This window comes from Arvicanthis niloticus, chromosome 23 (assembly GCF_011762505.2).
Source record: "Arvicanthis niloticus isolate mArvNil1 chromosome 23, mArvNil1.pat.X, whole genome shotgun sequence".
NCBI classification, from domain to species: domain Eukaryota; kingdom Metazoa; phylum Chordata; class Mammalia; order Rodentia; family Muridae; genus Arvicanthis; species Arvicanthis niloticus.
In genome coordinates this window covers 14,082,001-14,097,854 of record NC_133430.1, presented here as the reverse complement: position 1 = coordinate 14,097,854, position 15,854 = coordinate 14,082,001, and the positions used below count along the sequence as shown (strand labels likewise).

Sequence of the window (15,854 nt, the reverse complement as noted above, 5' to 3'; positions counted from 1 at the left end):
AGTCTCTGAGAGGTTCCTGGACTGGGGTGTGGGGGTGGAGGCTACGGATCCAAATATTTGTGGGGAGACAAGCTTTGAGACCAGAGGCACTGTTGGACAGAAGGGAAGAGACAAAGGGCACTAGCTACAATGTCCTTGCTCCACTGGATGTTCTGAGCAACCTACATGAGAGAACTGAACAGGGCTGGCACAGGACAGGGCCCAGAGGGAAGAGCTGTAGCATCACTACAGACACGAACCAGCTTTCCCTGTTGCAGAGGCTGCTACAGAGGACCACAGGTGGAACTGTGCAGCCTGACCTGTCACTAGTTATTTGGAAAAATTTTATTTTGTTAAAAGCAGCTGGTGGTAGAGGCCATGATTCCTGGATAGCAACACTCTCATCTCAAGCCCATATGTTCTATACATCTGGTCAAGAACTACCCCGGTCACAGACAAGGTCTGGGAGGCTCAGGCACTGATGTGCCGTGGCCACTCAGTGGAATCTCAGGATTCGAACCTAGCCCACCTTGGCTCCAGGCTGATGCTCACCTCTGCTCTTCATTTCTGGAAGTTGTGGTACATCCTCACAAAACCGACAGGGCATCAGCTCCTCACCAAGCCTGGTCTCAGTGCCCCAGGTCTCCTCTCTGATGGCATCCCTCGGCCGTGCCCATGGCCAGGATCATATGATGAGGTTTAGAGTCCTTCAGGTGTGGCTCGAGGTCACTATGATCTACCAAGACGACTACTCCCAGGAACACACACGGCAATGTCTGGAGGTAATTTCGATTCTAACAACTGAGGGCATGCTGCTGGAATCCCTCATGGCCAAGGGCTGCTCAGTATCCCATGATGCCCAGGACAACCTTCCCCAACATAGACTCGCCGGGTCCACAACGTCAGCAGTGCTGCGGGAGCAAGAAGGGGTAGTGCTCTAAGGTGACTGCCCTTCTCAGATCTGCTCCTGGGCAGCACAGATGACTTACAGTGAGTGTGGGAAGACTCTGTCCCTTCCGGGTGACCTTGGATGAAGTCAGATCTGCCCCATGGCCTCTGTTTCCCTGACGGTGCCAATAGGGTCATAAAACTTACATCAGGAAGTTGGAAGCATCAAACGCATTAGTGCTGTGTCTTTAAAACACCACCGAGGGCTTCACCCCATCCTGGCAATGAAGCCCCTTGTTACGGAAGGGGAAGGGTTGCAGGCAGGTAACAGACAGAAAGCAGGATGGGTCAGTTAGGGCAAGCAAAACCTGAATGGGATCTCAAACTCCCAGACCTCAGTAAAGGGCTGGGCACACCATAAGTGTTGCAAACACACAATGTTGCAGCTGTGGGCCACCTTGGACAATTAGAGGTTGTTGTCTATAGAGACAATGTTTCCTTCCTAGGGCTGCTGGGAAATGATACTGCCTACGCATGCCAGGTGCACCAAAGACACTCAAGTAAATGGACTCATGGGTCCCCCAGCTGGCAGCATCAGGCTAAGACAGGAGCAGACCTTAGGGTCGGTCTTCCTTTAGCCATCCTCATGAGCCCAGTTACTTTTTTGTTGTTGTTGTTGTTTTGTTTTTTGAGACAGGGTTTCTCTGTGTAGCCCTGGTTGTCCTGGAACTCACTCTGTAGACCCAGCTGGCTTCGAACTCAGAAATCCGCCTGCTTCTGCCTCCCAAGTACTTTTATAAAATGAGTTGGCAGCCAGAGGGGGAGTTGCAGAGAGCTTGTGGGAGGGTGATTTGGGGGTCAAGACCTCTGCTGCTCTTCAGGCAGGGAGGTGGGACGCTGCTGTGTCCACTCCTGCACCTAGCCACTGTTTGCCACAACTCGCTTTATCCTGTGCAGAAAGCTGACTCAGCACCAAGGAACAGAGATGTTCCCTGTCAGAGACAATCACCAGGTTTCCCCTGATGCTCCCTGGACTAGAAATCTCTTATCTAAACGTACACGCAGTCCGTTTTCTGTTTCTGTATTCTTGGATTCAATCACATTAAAAAAAATAGATCTTTTTAAAATTCCATCCATCCTGAACATAAACAGGCTTCTTTTTCATGTCTCCACAACAATATAGCAAAATGAATGCAGATATTGACCCCCACATTTAGGGTGCTAAGTACTACAAGCCAGCTAGAGACGATCAAAGAACATGAGAATGCGTTTGTCTTTGAGAACACTAGAGCACCTTATACAAGGGACTTGAGCATCTAACTGCTTTGGTACCCACGGGGATCCTGGAACCACCTCCCTTAGATACGGGTGCACTACTGCACCTGAGACCTGAGATGCTCAGCCCCTATTGTCTCTAGGTCTATTCCTAGTTTACTCCAAATGCATTAATTCCTTGGCTCTGGTTTGCTTCCCTCTCTTGGGCCCCTTGCCTGATTTACTGGGGACCACAATGTCGCACAATGACAACTCCCGTCCATTGCAGAGCGTGAGCAACAGACCCGAGCAGCTCTACCTCCTTCCCTGGGCTCCGCTTGCAGACTCCTCGAGAGCCCATCCGACTTGAAGAGGACCATACCCGCTCCAGATGAGACCCGGCCTTGCTCGGTGGTTTCCCTCCTCTTCCCGTCTTTCAACACCTCCCAGAAACACAACCTCATTACAGGGCCCCATGCTGGTTCACTTGAGAAATAAAACCCAGAAACAAATTAAATGGCAATTTCTTTTTAAACAGGAGAGAGGCCAGGCTTTGGGAATACCAGGCCAACGTCCTTCGGTTCTGACACTTGGGGACCACTTCCCCCAATGGCTCTGGCAGTATTAAAGTCAGGCCTCTATGTGGTTACTCGCCAGTCATGATTTTGCATTTAATTTCCTTTGTTTTTTCCTCCGTGAATATTTGCTTTGACCCAAGTCCCTTTTATCGAGACTGGTAATAAAATGTGAAACCCTCGTAGGGACCACAGGCCAAGCAGCACAGAAATACTACAGACAGGGGTGCAGGCAAGCCCCTACAGGCAAGCTCACGTACCCTCTCAGGATGCCCACTACTTTTTATCTTCCATCTCTCCTGAATGCTGGGGACGGTGTCCACAGGCGACAGAGCAGAGAATAACCTGCTCTGGTTGGTGCAAACCGGTGGTCTCTGTAATCCATGCCCCCTCAGACTCAAATAAAACTGCCAAGCTCATTCTAACTGGGGACTTAGATCCTGTTCTCTCTCAGGTCCCAGAGGCCACCAATTAACATACCATGTCCTGCCCTGCCTCGCCCCTGTTTCTCAGCTGCTCCAAAACACATAACCCAGGGCTCCAGAGCTAGTCCCAATTACACACCAAATTAAATTTTAAGCTATATATGTATAGGACCAGTGCCTCTAACTCAAATAAAAAAAAAAAAAAAACCCACTCCAGTTTTCCCTCAGAGTGATTCTGTCTAAGCTCAACATTAACCCTCAAACCACCTTGATTTATGGCCAGTGCCGCCAGCCAGCCATAAAACTCTAAGCAGGCAAACAGGGATTTTACATTCAGCCAGATGGGCAGGCCTGGGCGACAGGCCCAGTGCAGGCAGACTGCCCCAAAGTGTCCAGCTATGACCCAGGAAGGCATGTAGGGTACTGTACAGTCATTCATAAAATCAAGTAGGGAGCAGATGCAGGGGGCTACACTCAACCGTAATAAGAAGTAGAACCCATCCTTATAGGCTCTCTTTGCCAGAGGCTGGCTGAAAGCATCAGTTCACTTTTGTGATTTCAGCACCCAGGATGATGAGACAGAAGGGTCACAAATAGAAGGCCACAGAGTGAGACCCTTTCTCAACAGAGAGAATAAAGAGGAGGAAGAGGAAGGAGAAGGGGGGAGGGAGAAGAGGAGGGAGGAGGGAAATGAGGGGAAAAGAGGGGGAAGAGAAGGGGAGGAGGGAGAGGAGGAGGGAAGAGTATAGGGTAGAAGGTACAAGGAAGGAAAAAGGGAAGAGACAGAAGAATGCTATGGTTTGGTTTTATTTGTCCACCTGAAGCTTCGTGCCAGCTGATGATGAGGGAAGGCAAGCTCTGTAGGAGGAAGTGGAGCCTGCTTGGAGTCACTGAGGATGGATTCTTGAGGAGAAAACTGGACCCTCAGTCTTTTTCTCTTTCTTTTTGCTTTCTGGTAACCATGGGTGGGTAGCTTTTCTCCATCATATTATCCTGCTGTGAAATTCTGCCTTCCCACAGGTCAAAAGCATCATGAGGGAGCCACACCACAGACGGTGACCTCTGACCACAGACCATGACCTTTGACCTCCGACAGAGTCAGAGGATCCCGGCTTCACTTTTCAGATGGTTTTCTCAGGTATTTTGCCACAGCAACAGATTCCTCATTTGCATCCCATGAAGACTCATCTCTGGGCCTTTGACACCATGATCCACCAAAGGGCTAAACTTGGTGAAACCACAAGTTTAGCCCTTAGGCATTTTTTTTCAAGCCAATGTTTCCATAGAAATGAGAAACTTCTAGATTAGTGTTTTCCAAACTATTTCCTGCAGAGTAATCACAAAATTACAAAATGTCTCTTTGTAAATTCAGGACATATGGAGTATTCTCCTGTAGCAGAATATTTATCTGCTACATTGTATATGCGGTGGAGTTTGGTGATTGGGCAGTATGAGACGTAGGGAGAGTGAGGAGTTGGGAGGAGAGAAGGAGAGGAAGGGGAGGAGAAAAGGGGGAGGACTAGCGACCACGGAGGAAGACAGATGGGTCGAAAGCAGTCCTGGGTAGCAATTTCTATCAAAAGGTTAGATATTGATAACAACTCTAATTGTGTAGGCATCTTGTTGATTGAGCAGTTCTAAGTATAAAATATATAAATATATATATTTATAATATATAAATATACAAATCCATTGGATTATCTTTACGCATTAAGAGTCTTCATTCTATAGGGTACCGCAAATATGGAAGATATTATCAGGGGCTCAGCCGAGCTTTGTGGGGACAACGTGGTAGATTGACAGAGCCAACCACGCTGGTGTCTTCTGTGTCTAGTTGTGGTGCACGTGGCCTCTGGACTCTTCTAGTTTGGAACATGACAGCCGGAGCTAAGCAGAGGCGCCCCACCGATTAGATAGCCCAGCCCACACCTTGGCTTTTCTAAATATCTCCTGTTACATTCTCCCTTCAGGTATATGTTTATGATCAATACGTTTAAAGCCCTGATAAACCTCACAAAAAAATTATGGGGGCAGAAAAAATGGCTTAGCGGGAAAGTGCATCCCTTACACACACATGAGGACCTGAGTTCAAATCCCAGCTCCTATGTAAAGCCAGCCACGATAATGATGTGTCTGTAATCCCAGGGCCCCCATGAGGAGCAGAGGCAGAGTAGAATTCCTAGAAGTCCATAGGCCTGCTAATCTGCCACAGGCAGCAGAGAACAAAGGGAAACCCTGCCTCAGACAAGGTACAGAGAAAGCCTGACACCTGAAGCTGTCCTTTAACCTCCATACATGTGCTATGGCATACATGCATGCCCTCATTCACATACACATACACATGTGTATGCTCGAGCACACATACACATACTCGCACACATAGTCACATACAAGTGCACACATACATGCACATACTCACATACACATATACGCATTCACACACATAGTTACATACATGTACACATATGTATGTGTGGACACACAGTTACATACATGTGCACACATACATGCACACACACACTCACACACACACAGACACACACACTTCTGTAACTCCCCTCAAAACAAGTTCATTTGAGGCCAGACTTTTCTATATAAAACAGTGTCCTTACAGAATCTTGCTTTGGACACTGGAGAGAGGATCACTGATGGGAGAACCGCTTGCACTGGATCCTTGAAGTACAAAGTGGATGACTGATAGCCTATGTGGTGACAAAGACTACTCTGTGAGCTCTGACATCTCCTTTTCCCTGTGCGACACACCCCCACTTCTTAGCCTCCCATGCAGGTGGGTGAGGGTCACATGGTGGAGTTCTGGCCAACAGGATGGAGTCAGGCAGAAGGTATGCAATTTCTAGACACCATTACCCTGCCCTTCAGAGACTGAGAGAGAGCAGATCCACAGCGGCAGTGGGCTCTGGAGCCCACTGGGAAGAGGAGAGCTACCGTGCTATAGCTGGGTGAAAAAGGATGCTCACAGCAAGTCCTGGTGTGAGGAAGGCAGAAGCCATACTTGTGCAACCTCAGACAAGTTCCTCTGTGAACGGGGACACCGAGTCTCAGGTGGAAGAATAGCAGTCTAGTTTGTCACCTTCTCTGGGAAGGGGACCGTGCCCAGGCTGCTTGCTTGAGCCCCTGTTCAAAGTAAGTGTGTCAATATGGGCCCTTTCAGAAGGCCCTGCATCACAGGGGTAGTGCAGTTCTAGAAGAAAGGCTGTCCTGAGTGATAGATAACTCAAGAACAGAGCTCAAAGGCCGAGCAGCAAGAATCAGCGTGACCTCTGCATTCCAATCACACTTATAAAAAAAACAGAGATTAAACACACAACTTTGTATTTTCGCAAACATAAATATACCCTTATTTTGCATTTTAAAGCCCATCTGCCTTTAATGAAATCCAGAAGTCCCTCTCAAATATGGTTAGGTTCTTGCCTAACCATGAAGGTGACCACTGTCCCTGTCCGCACAGGACTAAGGGAATCCCAGCAGGGTGTTAGGTGCTAAAACTGGGGAAGTGCCAGGCACACGGAGACACGTTTTTATCTAGGACAGCAGGCCTGGAGGGGGATTGGGAAGGGAAGCAGAGGGAGGAGGGAGGAGGGGAGGGCAAGGGAGGGAGGGCAGTGCAGGCAGAACAGGTCCATTTGGAATACAAAGACAAGGATGTCAGGCTGACTATATCCACTTCAAAGAAAAGAACACAGTATTTTCTGTTTACAGTCTCTGCCTTCACAGAAAGTGAAGGTGTGAATCTAAAGTCCACAAACTGTGACAGGAAGGTGAGGAGCCTCCCGTTCTCCTCCAGCTGGGACAGCGAGATCTTACATTAATTAGCACAAGACAAGGTTGCCTGACTAGAGGCAGCCCTGCCACAGAAGTCAACGTTCACAAGCCAGAGAACCTTCCTTTCTGGAGTGAGGTCTTCTCATGTTGCATTCCCTGGGCAGAGGCACAGAGCTCAGACCACTTCACAGCTGGTAATGTGGGTGACAATCCCAGGTAGAGCGGGAGGAGGACAGGAGCTGGCGCTGGCCCTAGCTCTGTGGCTGTTGCAACTCCTCGTCCCTCCTCCTCCTCTGACGCTACATTTGATTTCTTGAGATAGTCATACTTTATAACCAACGCCCACCTTGATTTCACTATGTAGCCCAGGCTGGCCTCAAACTCATGACAGTCTTCCTGTCTTAACCCCCAGGATGTTAGAACGACAGGTGTGAGCCACCATACGTGCCCAAGGCGGTGGGCTTCTGGTCATCCTCAGTTGAGTGAAGGACCACTGTTGTTACATACATCATTGGGAGTCTCTCAGCTAGCGCCTCTATGGTGCTATCCTAGGTGCTGAGCCACCATGAAGGGATTCTTCCTCACCCAGCCTCAGGGAGTGCTGGCTCAATATCCTCCTGCAATAGCGGCCAGGTGCAGCTTCTGACCCAGGCTCTAGAGTCTGTGCATAGATCTTCAATAAATGGCTGTCCTCCTGGAGAAAGGATGCTCTGCCTTAAAGCAAGGCTGTACGTGGAGCAGCTTCCTACGCTAGCATTCTTTTGGCCATTGGTTGCTGAGGATACGGTGTACTTTGGGCTCATTTCTGAGATCTCTGCTGTGTCCCTCAAGTCTTCTTCCCTAAGCTGGCTATTCTAGGAGACAGGTGTCATCACGGTGGGTGGGGTAGACGGGGACAACCCTTCCTTGTCATGATCCCTGGGGGAGACTGTGGGGATCCAGAAGCGGAATCACTAGATCACAATTAAGACTGAGAACGTGCCTAGGGAATTCAGTTTCAGTCTGGTTCTATCTGGTTGATTCCTGGGATAAAGGGTTGGCGTGGAAGCCACTCAACTATCCTATGGACGACAGAGTAGAAGGACCAAGAAGGATGCAAGCAAGAGAAAGGAAGAGGGAAGGGACCATGAGAAGCCTGCAAATGCATTCTTGCTCTGGCCTATTGCCACTGCCCTCTCCTCCCCTGCCCACCCCCCCACACCACACCCCATCCTCGGGTTCACAGAGACTCTGATACGAGAGTAATGGCAGCTTTTTAGCTTAATCGTGCTGTCCATTGTAATTTTGGCTGATTACAACGAGAGCCATTCTGTTCTTCAGCCAGTAAGCTACATGTGGCAGAGATAGAATAAAGAGAGAGCCCTGGAGACAGAGCCTGCAATGTGTGGTTCTTACTAGATCCCAACTCAGGTCACCCCAAAATGAGCAACTGTGGTCTGAAAGCTTGCAACTAAAACAAATACCCAGGATATGTAATGTCAACATTAGGGAATTTAAATCAAGCAACGGACGTTAAAGAGCCTTTGATGGGAGTATTCTGGTCACCACTTTGAAACTGTGCCAGCCGAGGCAGGGAGAAACAAGGTCACCCATTTAGTGAATGTCAGAACCAGGTTCTAAACCCAGTTGGGCCCCAAAGCTCACATATTTAACCATTACGCAATACTTCCTGCCTCACAGACCCTCTCCGGCCCCACTGAATCAAAACCACCCAAGTCTTTCCTAACTAGGTCGTCACACCCAGGAGAGAGCCACTTGTCACGTTGATGGGTCCCTCTGCAAGTCGTGTTGGTTTCCAGTCCCCGTGTTATCTGCTATTCGAACTATTTCAGCCAATTCTGCAAGGCAAAAGTCTCAGATTCAAGGCTCAGACGTTGTCATAGGGGAGATGGTTTTTTTCCCTAGGAGATTTTAAGGGTGAGAGGCCTGGGAGAGGGACACTTGACTTTTATTGCAAGCTTGCCCAAGGACTTCATTTTGTGTGTACGTGCATCTATTTGGTATAAATTTCAATTTGTATTTAAAAATTAATTGCTAAGCCAGGCCTGGTGTTGTAGGCCTGTGGTCACAGCTACTAGGAGGGTCTGCTTGAGCAATTTAGAAAGACCCAAACTCAAAATACGAAGAAAGGAGGAGGCTGGGGATGAAGCTTGGTAGTAAGGGTACTCGTCTAGCACACATGAAGCATCAAATAAATGAATAATTAATAGTTATTATTCAATTACCCTTGTGCAAATAATTTGTTTGTCCTCAAGACCACCCGTGGAGAAATATTCACGTATACATCTGACAGGAAGAATTTTTCTATTTGTAAAATTGCTAAGTATCTACACTAGAGTATTTCAGAAAAAGCAACAAAAGGGTGTATGTGTGTGTCACAGACCAACTTAACCTCTTCCATACCTCCTTGGTCTGTTCCTTATTTTTACTACTTTGCCGTCACATGTCACATATGCAATGGGATCCTCCACCCCCGGTCTGTCTCTCACCCTTTCTGAATGGTTTATCTCACTGCCTCTTCATGACTGTGTTATGGTCGCCCTGGAACTCTCCTTGACCTTGTAAGCCTGGCAGATGACCTCAGCTTTTAATCAAGTATGTAATCCTGAAAAACCAGGCACATTCCAACCTAGCGGGAAGCTGGCACCGTCTCTTGTGAGCTGGCCTTAGCCCTGGCTGCAAACCCCAGAGCGGAAGCCTTCTGTTGTTCTCTCCAGGGAGAAACATAATCAGGTCTGAGCAGGGGGGAAAGAGGGTACCCAGGATGCTGGGAAGCTGAAGGAGTAGCCTGTGGCTGTCCTAACACCCGTGGCCATCTCCTTCCTGTTCCTAACAGAATTCCAACTTTGCGTTTGCAATGTTCTCAGTTTTTAAAGCATTTCCCAGCCTCCCTTGCAGAGCTGAACTCATGACAAAGTTCAGTCAATAAAGTGAACGTGCGAGTGAAGACAAGGAGCTTCCTGGAATGTTCTTTACTGAGAGAGCTGAGAACACTATACATCTTTTCCTCTAGCCTTGTCCTTCCTAGTGTGGAACTCAGAAGACAGAAAATCCAGTATCGATCACTAAGGATGACCAAGAAGAAAGCACCTAGCCCCTCTGCAGCCCTACTATGTGCCAGCACTGGCCCCAGGCTGCTCATCTGTGGGCTCTGTCATGAGATCATCGCCCTCTGAAGAAGCCACTGTGCTTTGTAACTTAATAACTGGACACCATTCAGACACAAGAGAGACTCCTGACATTGTTACACATTTATCATTTGTGACTAAGAACAGAACTCAAACCCACCATGTGTCCTTATGGCTGGATATTTACACCAGTACCCCTTGCTGCTACTAATGGCCCAGTGATAAGCATTTTTGATGCATATGTGCCCGTGGGATAAGGAATGTAAATTCCTGTAACCCTTTGTCATTTGTGAAATTGTCACACCTGTTTTGTTTTTCTCACAAAGAAAGGAAGGAAGGCAAGACAAGATGATTCAGCAGTCCAGCCACAGGCAACAGGCTGTCAGGAATGTTGTCTCTCTTTTTAAGTCCTCACAACAACTATATTCTGCTCAAAATGTCAGCAGCTTCTGCAAATATTGAGCTGAAAGCCAGAATACAAACAATGACATATCTATCCTAGACAGCCCAGGGGTGGGGAGCCACCGGGGTTCTAAAATGCCACAGATCACTCTCTTATACCAGATAGCTTGACTCCAGCCTTGAAAGCAAAGAATGAAAGAAGGAAGGAAGGCAGGAAGGAAGGGGAACCCTCATACGCAGAACTCGTAAATCCTGGATATTGTTTGGGGCTTCAAGAAACAGGGGGCTAAGCCAGCAACTCTCGATCGTGACCCAAGGTTTGTACGGGGGTCAGGCAGAATGGAACGGACAGGCACCAGGAGGGGTCGCAAGGACCGGGAGACCTTGAAAAAGCATTAGAGTCTAGTCCTCAGAGACAGCACAGGAAATGTGTTCGAGGGACCCGGGGAAACCAAACGTCACTCCTGACCTCTAGATTCCCCAGTGTTGCTTGCTGTTGGCCATGTGGTGAGGCTTGTGCACTCGGGATGTACAATGAGCTGATCTCGTGCCAGGAAAGGAGGCAAAGGCCACAGTCAATGTCATCTTGGGTCTCGGAGGATGATAATAAAATACTTCCGCCATCTCACATTTTGAAAAGCTTTACAACTGCATTTGATGGCCATTTTGTGGATGGAAGCCCATTGTTCCACTGGGAAAATGACTCTTGTGTTATACTTAGAGCCTCCTCAGTAAAATAGAGTAAAACAGAACCTGCTTTCTTCCCGAGGAGGCCTTTCACTCTTTAAAAATAAATGTGTGTATATGTGTATGTGTGTATACATGCATGTGCATTGGTGCATATGTATATGTGTATGCATGTATACATGTGTGTGCATTGGTAGATATGTGTATGTGTGTATACATATGTGTGCATTGGTGCATATGTGTATGCATATGCATGTATACATGTGTGTGCATTGGTGTACATGCATATGTATGTGTGTATAAATGTGTGTGCATTGGTGCATATGCATATAGGTGTGCGTGTATACATGTGTGTGCATTGGTGTACATGCATATGTGTATGTGTGTGTAAATGTGTGTGCATTGGTGTACATGCATATGTGTATGTGTGTGTAAATGTGTGTGCATTGGTGTACATGCATATGTGTATGTGTGTATACATGTGTGCACTGGTGCACATTTATATGTGTATGCATGTATATATGTTTGTTCATTGGTGCATATATATATGTATGCGAGTATACATGTGTATACATTGGTGCATATGCATATGTGTGTGGTACATATAGACATTGGTACATATGTCTATATGTGTATACATGTTTGTGCATTGGTACATATGTCTATATGTGTATACATGTGTATACTGGTGCACATGCATATGTGTGCGCATTGGTACATATGTCTATACGTGTATACATGTTTGTGCATTGGTGCATATGCATCTGTGTAAGCGTATAGACATGTTCATCTATTGGTGCACAGGCATATGTGCACGTGTGGCAGCCAGGGGTCAACATCCGGTGTTGTTTCTCAGATGATTTTCTACCTTGTTTTGGGGGGGGAGGGTTGTTTTGTTTCATTTTAAAACAGGTCTCTCACTTTCTACCTGGGACTCACCAATATGGCCGGGCTGGCCGGCCAGTGAGGACCAGAGGATCACATCTCTCTGCTCTAACACAGGGATGACAAACACACACCACCAGACCTGTTGTGTTTTTATAAAATGTGGGTTCTGATGGATTGAACTTGGGTTCTCATGCCAAACTCCTCCCTACCAAGGACTTTGCCCTGAGCCAACCCCTGCCTAGGCTTTGCACTCTTTAAAACACATTTGCTCCAAGTTTCTTTGGTTCAAAGTGTCTTCATTTTCATAAACAGAATTCATCTATAATAAAGAGGACCTTGAATGTGAATTACAAATTCCCTAAGAGCCTCAGATATGGAACCCAGAACGTGTCTTTAAGTTGCGTGGACTGTGAAGGCATGTGTGGGATGTGTGTTCTGAGCATGTCCTGTGCAGATGTATTTTTTTTTTTCATATATATAGCGATGGGAATTGAACCTGGAGCCTCACACATACTAGGCAAACACTCTACCACTAAGCTATATCCCCAGCCCTGAGACGTGTATTATGATCCCATGTCACATATGAAGAAACTGAGGCTTGGACCTGGAAGGGAATTTAGCTGTTGGAGGGATTGGTGTCGCCCAGAGGATCCTGGGTTTTTCCTGGCTGACAGTCTCTCTCTCTCCACTCTTCAGCCCTCAGTTTCATTAGGAGCAGCTGGGTGTCTTTTGAGACACATTCTTCTGTTTATTGTCAGATTGGGGGGGGAGGTCCCAATCTCAGGGCCATGCTGTCCCCATGCTGGGAAGAGCTGTCTGCCCTTGGCCCCTGCAGAGAAGGATTAGCAAGGCAAAGCCCAACTTGATTGAAAAATAACTTCCCTCCAGCCTGTTCTCTGGCCTCATTTCTCTTCCTTCAAGCTCCAGGCAACGATGGCCATGAGACCCAAGACCTGTGGACTCAGGGTGGTCCTTCCTTCTCAGAGGGACCGGAAATTACCAAAGGAACTCCAGGAGTGCTGAGCAGGCCATCTGACGTACAGCAGCCACTAATTGATGTTTTTTAAAGTTTAACAAGCAAATCAGGCAGGTGTGAGAAGGGGGTCAAAAGAGCGGGCATTCTGGAACCGGGTGGCCTGGCTGCCACCTCTGGCTGGCTCTGTGATGGTTGGCAGGTTGCTTCCCCTCTTGGCCACGGCAGTGCTAATGGTAGCCCTGAGCATCAGGGAATAGTCATAGGGACAGAATGAGAGCCTCAGGGCTCAGGACAGGCACACAGCTGAAGATGGAGAGTGATTGGGCTTAGCCATTGCTTGTGGAGCCATCATCCAACCAAAAGCTGTCTCTTTCACATATCCGGGTAGAGAAGAAGTGGGTACTTCTCAAAGAGAAGAGGACAGACCTTCACCCTGGCTAATCTGAGTCACATCCAATGAGAAGTTCCTGCTTTGGGTGGCTGATCACACTGCATGCTGTAGGGTGACTTGTCATTCCAGAAAGATCAACGGATGTGACTGAGGATGAAGGCTTAGTGTCATAGTCTTGGTGGGCCTGCAGTGGCAGTCAGTCAGTCTGTCAAGCAAGCCTTAGAGGCTATGCCCTGATAAAAAACCTCCAGTGAGCCTCCCCAGCTGCTGGTACTCTGTGCTGTCACCTCCTGATGGCAGAAGTGCGGTGTACCTGCCTCATTAAGAAGAGACATGGCAGACCTCTGTTGGGATCTTCCCTGCCTCTGCTCCGTGCAATTGCACTGGCTGGATGGAACTTTCTCCCTTCCCTATGACGAATCATAGCAGTGAGAGATGGAACTTTCAGTCATTCGAAAAGCATTAGTTAGCTGAGGCTGATGCCAGAAACCTCTCCGTTGGGTCAGAAATGAGGGTGGTGTGTGAAGATTGTTCTGAACCAGGACAGTCTGGCTAACTCCAGCCCAATCCCTGAACACAAATCTTCCCAGGGAGCATGCCTACAGAAACCACAAGCACTAGGGTCGGAGAGAAAAAGGAGCCAAGGAAGGGACTCGCCGCTGCTCTGAGTGACACACTTTCTAGGTGGGACCTCGTGGGTGCCTTGGTACCATATCTGAAAAATGAAAGTCATAGTATCCAGGCTGGGACTTACCCAAGACTCACCACTAGGGAGCAAGAGTGCACACAGTTTAAGTCCATGGCCTGGACACTCTGTACAATCCTTGTGATGTCTATGGGCTGAGGTCTCCCTTCGGAAATGCCATTCCATGTATTTCTCCCACTACCATGATAAAGATGAATGGGATGTTCACTAGCAGGTGGGAAATGGAGGACAGTCTCACTTAGCTTTGTCCTGTTACATCAGAGAATGACCACCTGGCTGATAGTTAATACAGCTGTCCAGGCTCAGGCATGTGCAAGTTCCGAAGCCATACTACGAGATGAGCTTGGGAATCTGCATGATGACATCATACCTCAGGCTCAGTCTCATAAGAGGGCCTGAAAACCCCCCTTCCCAGCACCACTGTCAGGTAAGCCTTGGGCAGGAGCTTTTGTGCCCATTCATGTGATGGGTGACTGTCACAACTGTCCTTTCCTTCTCAGAGTGAAACACATGAGCGTGCTTGAATAGATCTAGCACTGTGACTCACGGTCACCTGAAGACTGAGGTTCAGATTTAGTTCTGGGTGCATTTCCTGTTCAGACCAGTGATGCTCCTGAAAGCATGCTGCTCTCGATTTAGGTGTTTCTACACATTTCGCCATTGCCGACATTTCATTGTTGATGCCTTTCTTCTTTCCTTAGTTCTCATCATGTGAATTAAAAAAATAAAACATTGGGTGTGTTTAGAAAGCTGCACTTGGCTGGCTGCAGTTGAGGGAAGCTGTGCAGGATTAACACACACACACACACACACACACACACACACACACACACACACAACCTCAAACATCCACCAGCCCCCTTGGGGTTCACTGGGTATTATGAGCCATACGCATCCATGTCTGAGATGAACAAATCTAGACACTGAAGCCTCAGATGGAAATGTATGTGGATACAGGAAGGGCCTTGAACAGGGTGGTTGAAGACAGAAAAGCCTGCAGGTGGCTTGAAGCCAATGTGACTAGTGACCTAAGATGGGGAACGAGGTCAGAGAGAGATGTCAGGTACACCTATGCAGAGAGGTGGCGAGAACACAGAGAAAGAGAGAGGCCTCAGCAGGCCCTGACACGATCTTTACCTCAGACCTGCAGCCTCCAGGGCTGGGAGCATGCTGTGCCCATTTCTAGTGCAGAGGTCCCTGGCTCTGTGCCACGCCCTTCCAGGCCCACAGCCAAAGCTCTTTTATGGCTAAGTGTCATGTTTATCTTAGTATTTATAGATTCCTTAACCACTTAGCAGGTGTAAAACTGGGTGGTTCTTTCTTTCTTTCTTTCTTTCTTTCTTTCTTTCTTTCTTTCTTTCTTTCTTTCTTTTTTAGAACTGTACCACTGTTGAAAGGGGCTGGCCCTACAGATCCCAAACTACAGGATCTCCACCACACAGGGCAGCAACAGGATATCTGAGAGGAATATCAGCGAGGTTCCAGAATTGATAGTGGAGCAGAAGCCAGAGGCCTCGTACCAGACTAAGGAGTCGTCAAGGAGTCGTCGTTGCAATGAAGATTTGCAAGCAAACCAGTGTGGACAGAGGGGTAAACTGTGGGACACACTGTGACACACAACAGCTCCCACAACGGGATTTTTTTTCCTTTTGCTCTGTTGGGGGTGTTGCAAGGGTAGAGGGTGGGTGCAAAAGGGAGGGGGAGATGACTGGAGCTCACGGTGTGAAATTCACAAAGACCCAATTTAAAAAAAGTTTAAAGAGAAAAAGCAG

General features: G+C 47.8%; 1 protein-coding gene across 3 annotated transcripts in view; it reads right to left on the bottom strand.

Moving 5' to 3' along the window:
• The window catches only part of Clmn (calmin), a 101,867-nt gene that overhangs the window by 44,829 nt on the left and 41,184 nt on the right, over window positions 1-15,854 (bottom strand). The window contains exon 1 of one of the 3 annotated variants that reach the window (XM_076921275.1): window positions 532-559. The exons of the other annotated variants lie outside the window; for them this stretch is intronic. Within the exon in view, the coding sequence (XP_076777390.1) occupies window positions 532-544 (13 nt within the window). The 5' untranslated portion in view covers window positions 545-559. Of the gene's footprint in view, window positions 1-531; window positions 560-15,854 lie in introns of those variants that run through there. 3 annotated transcript variants of the gene reach the window in all.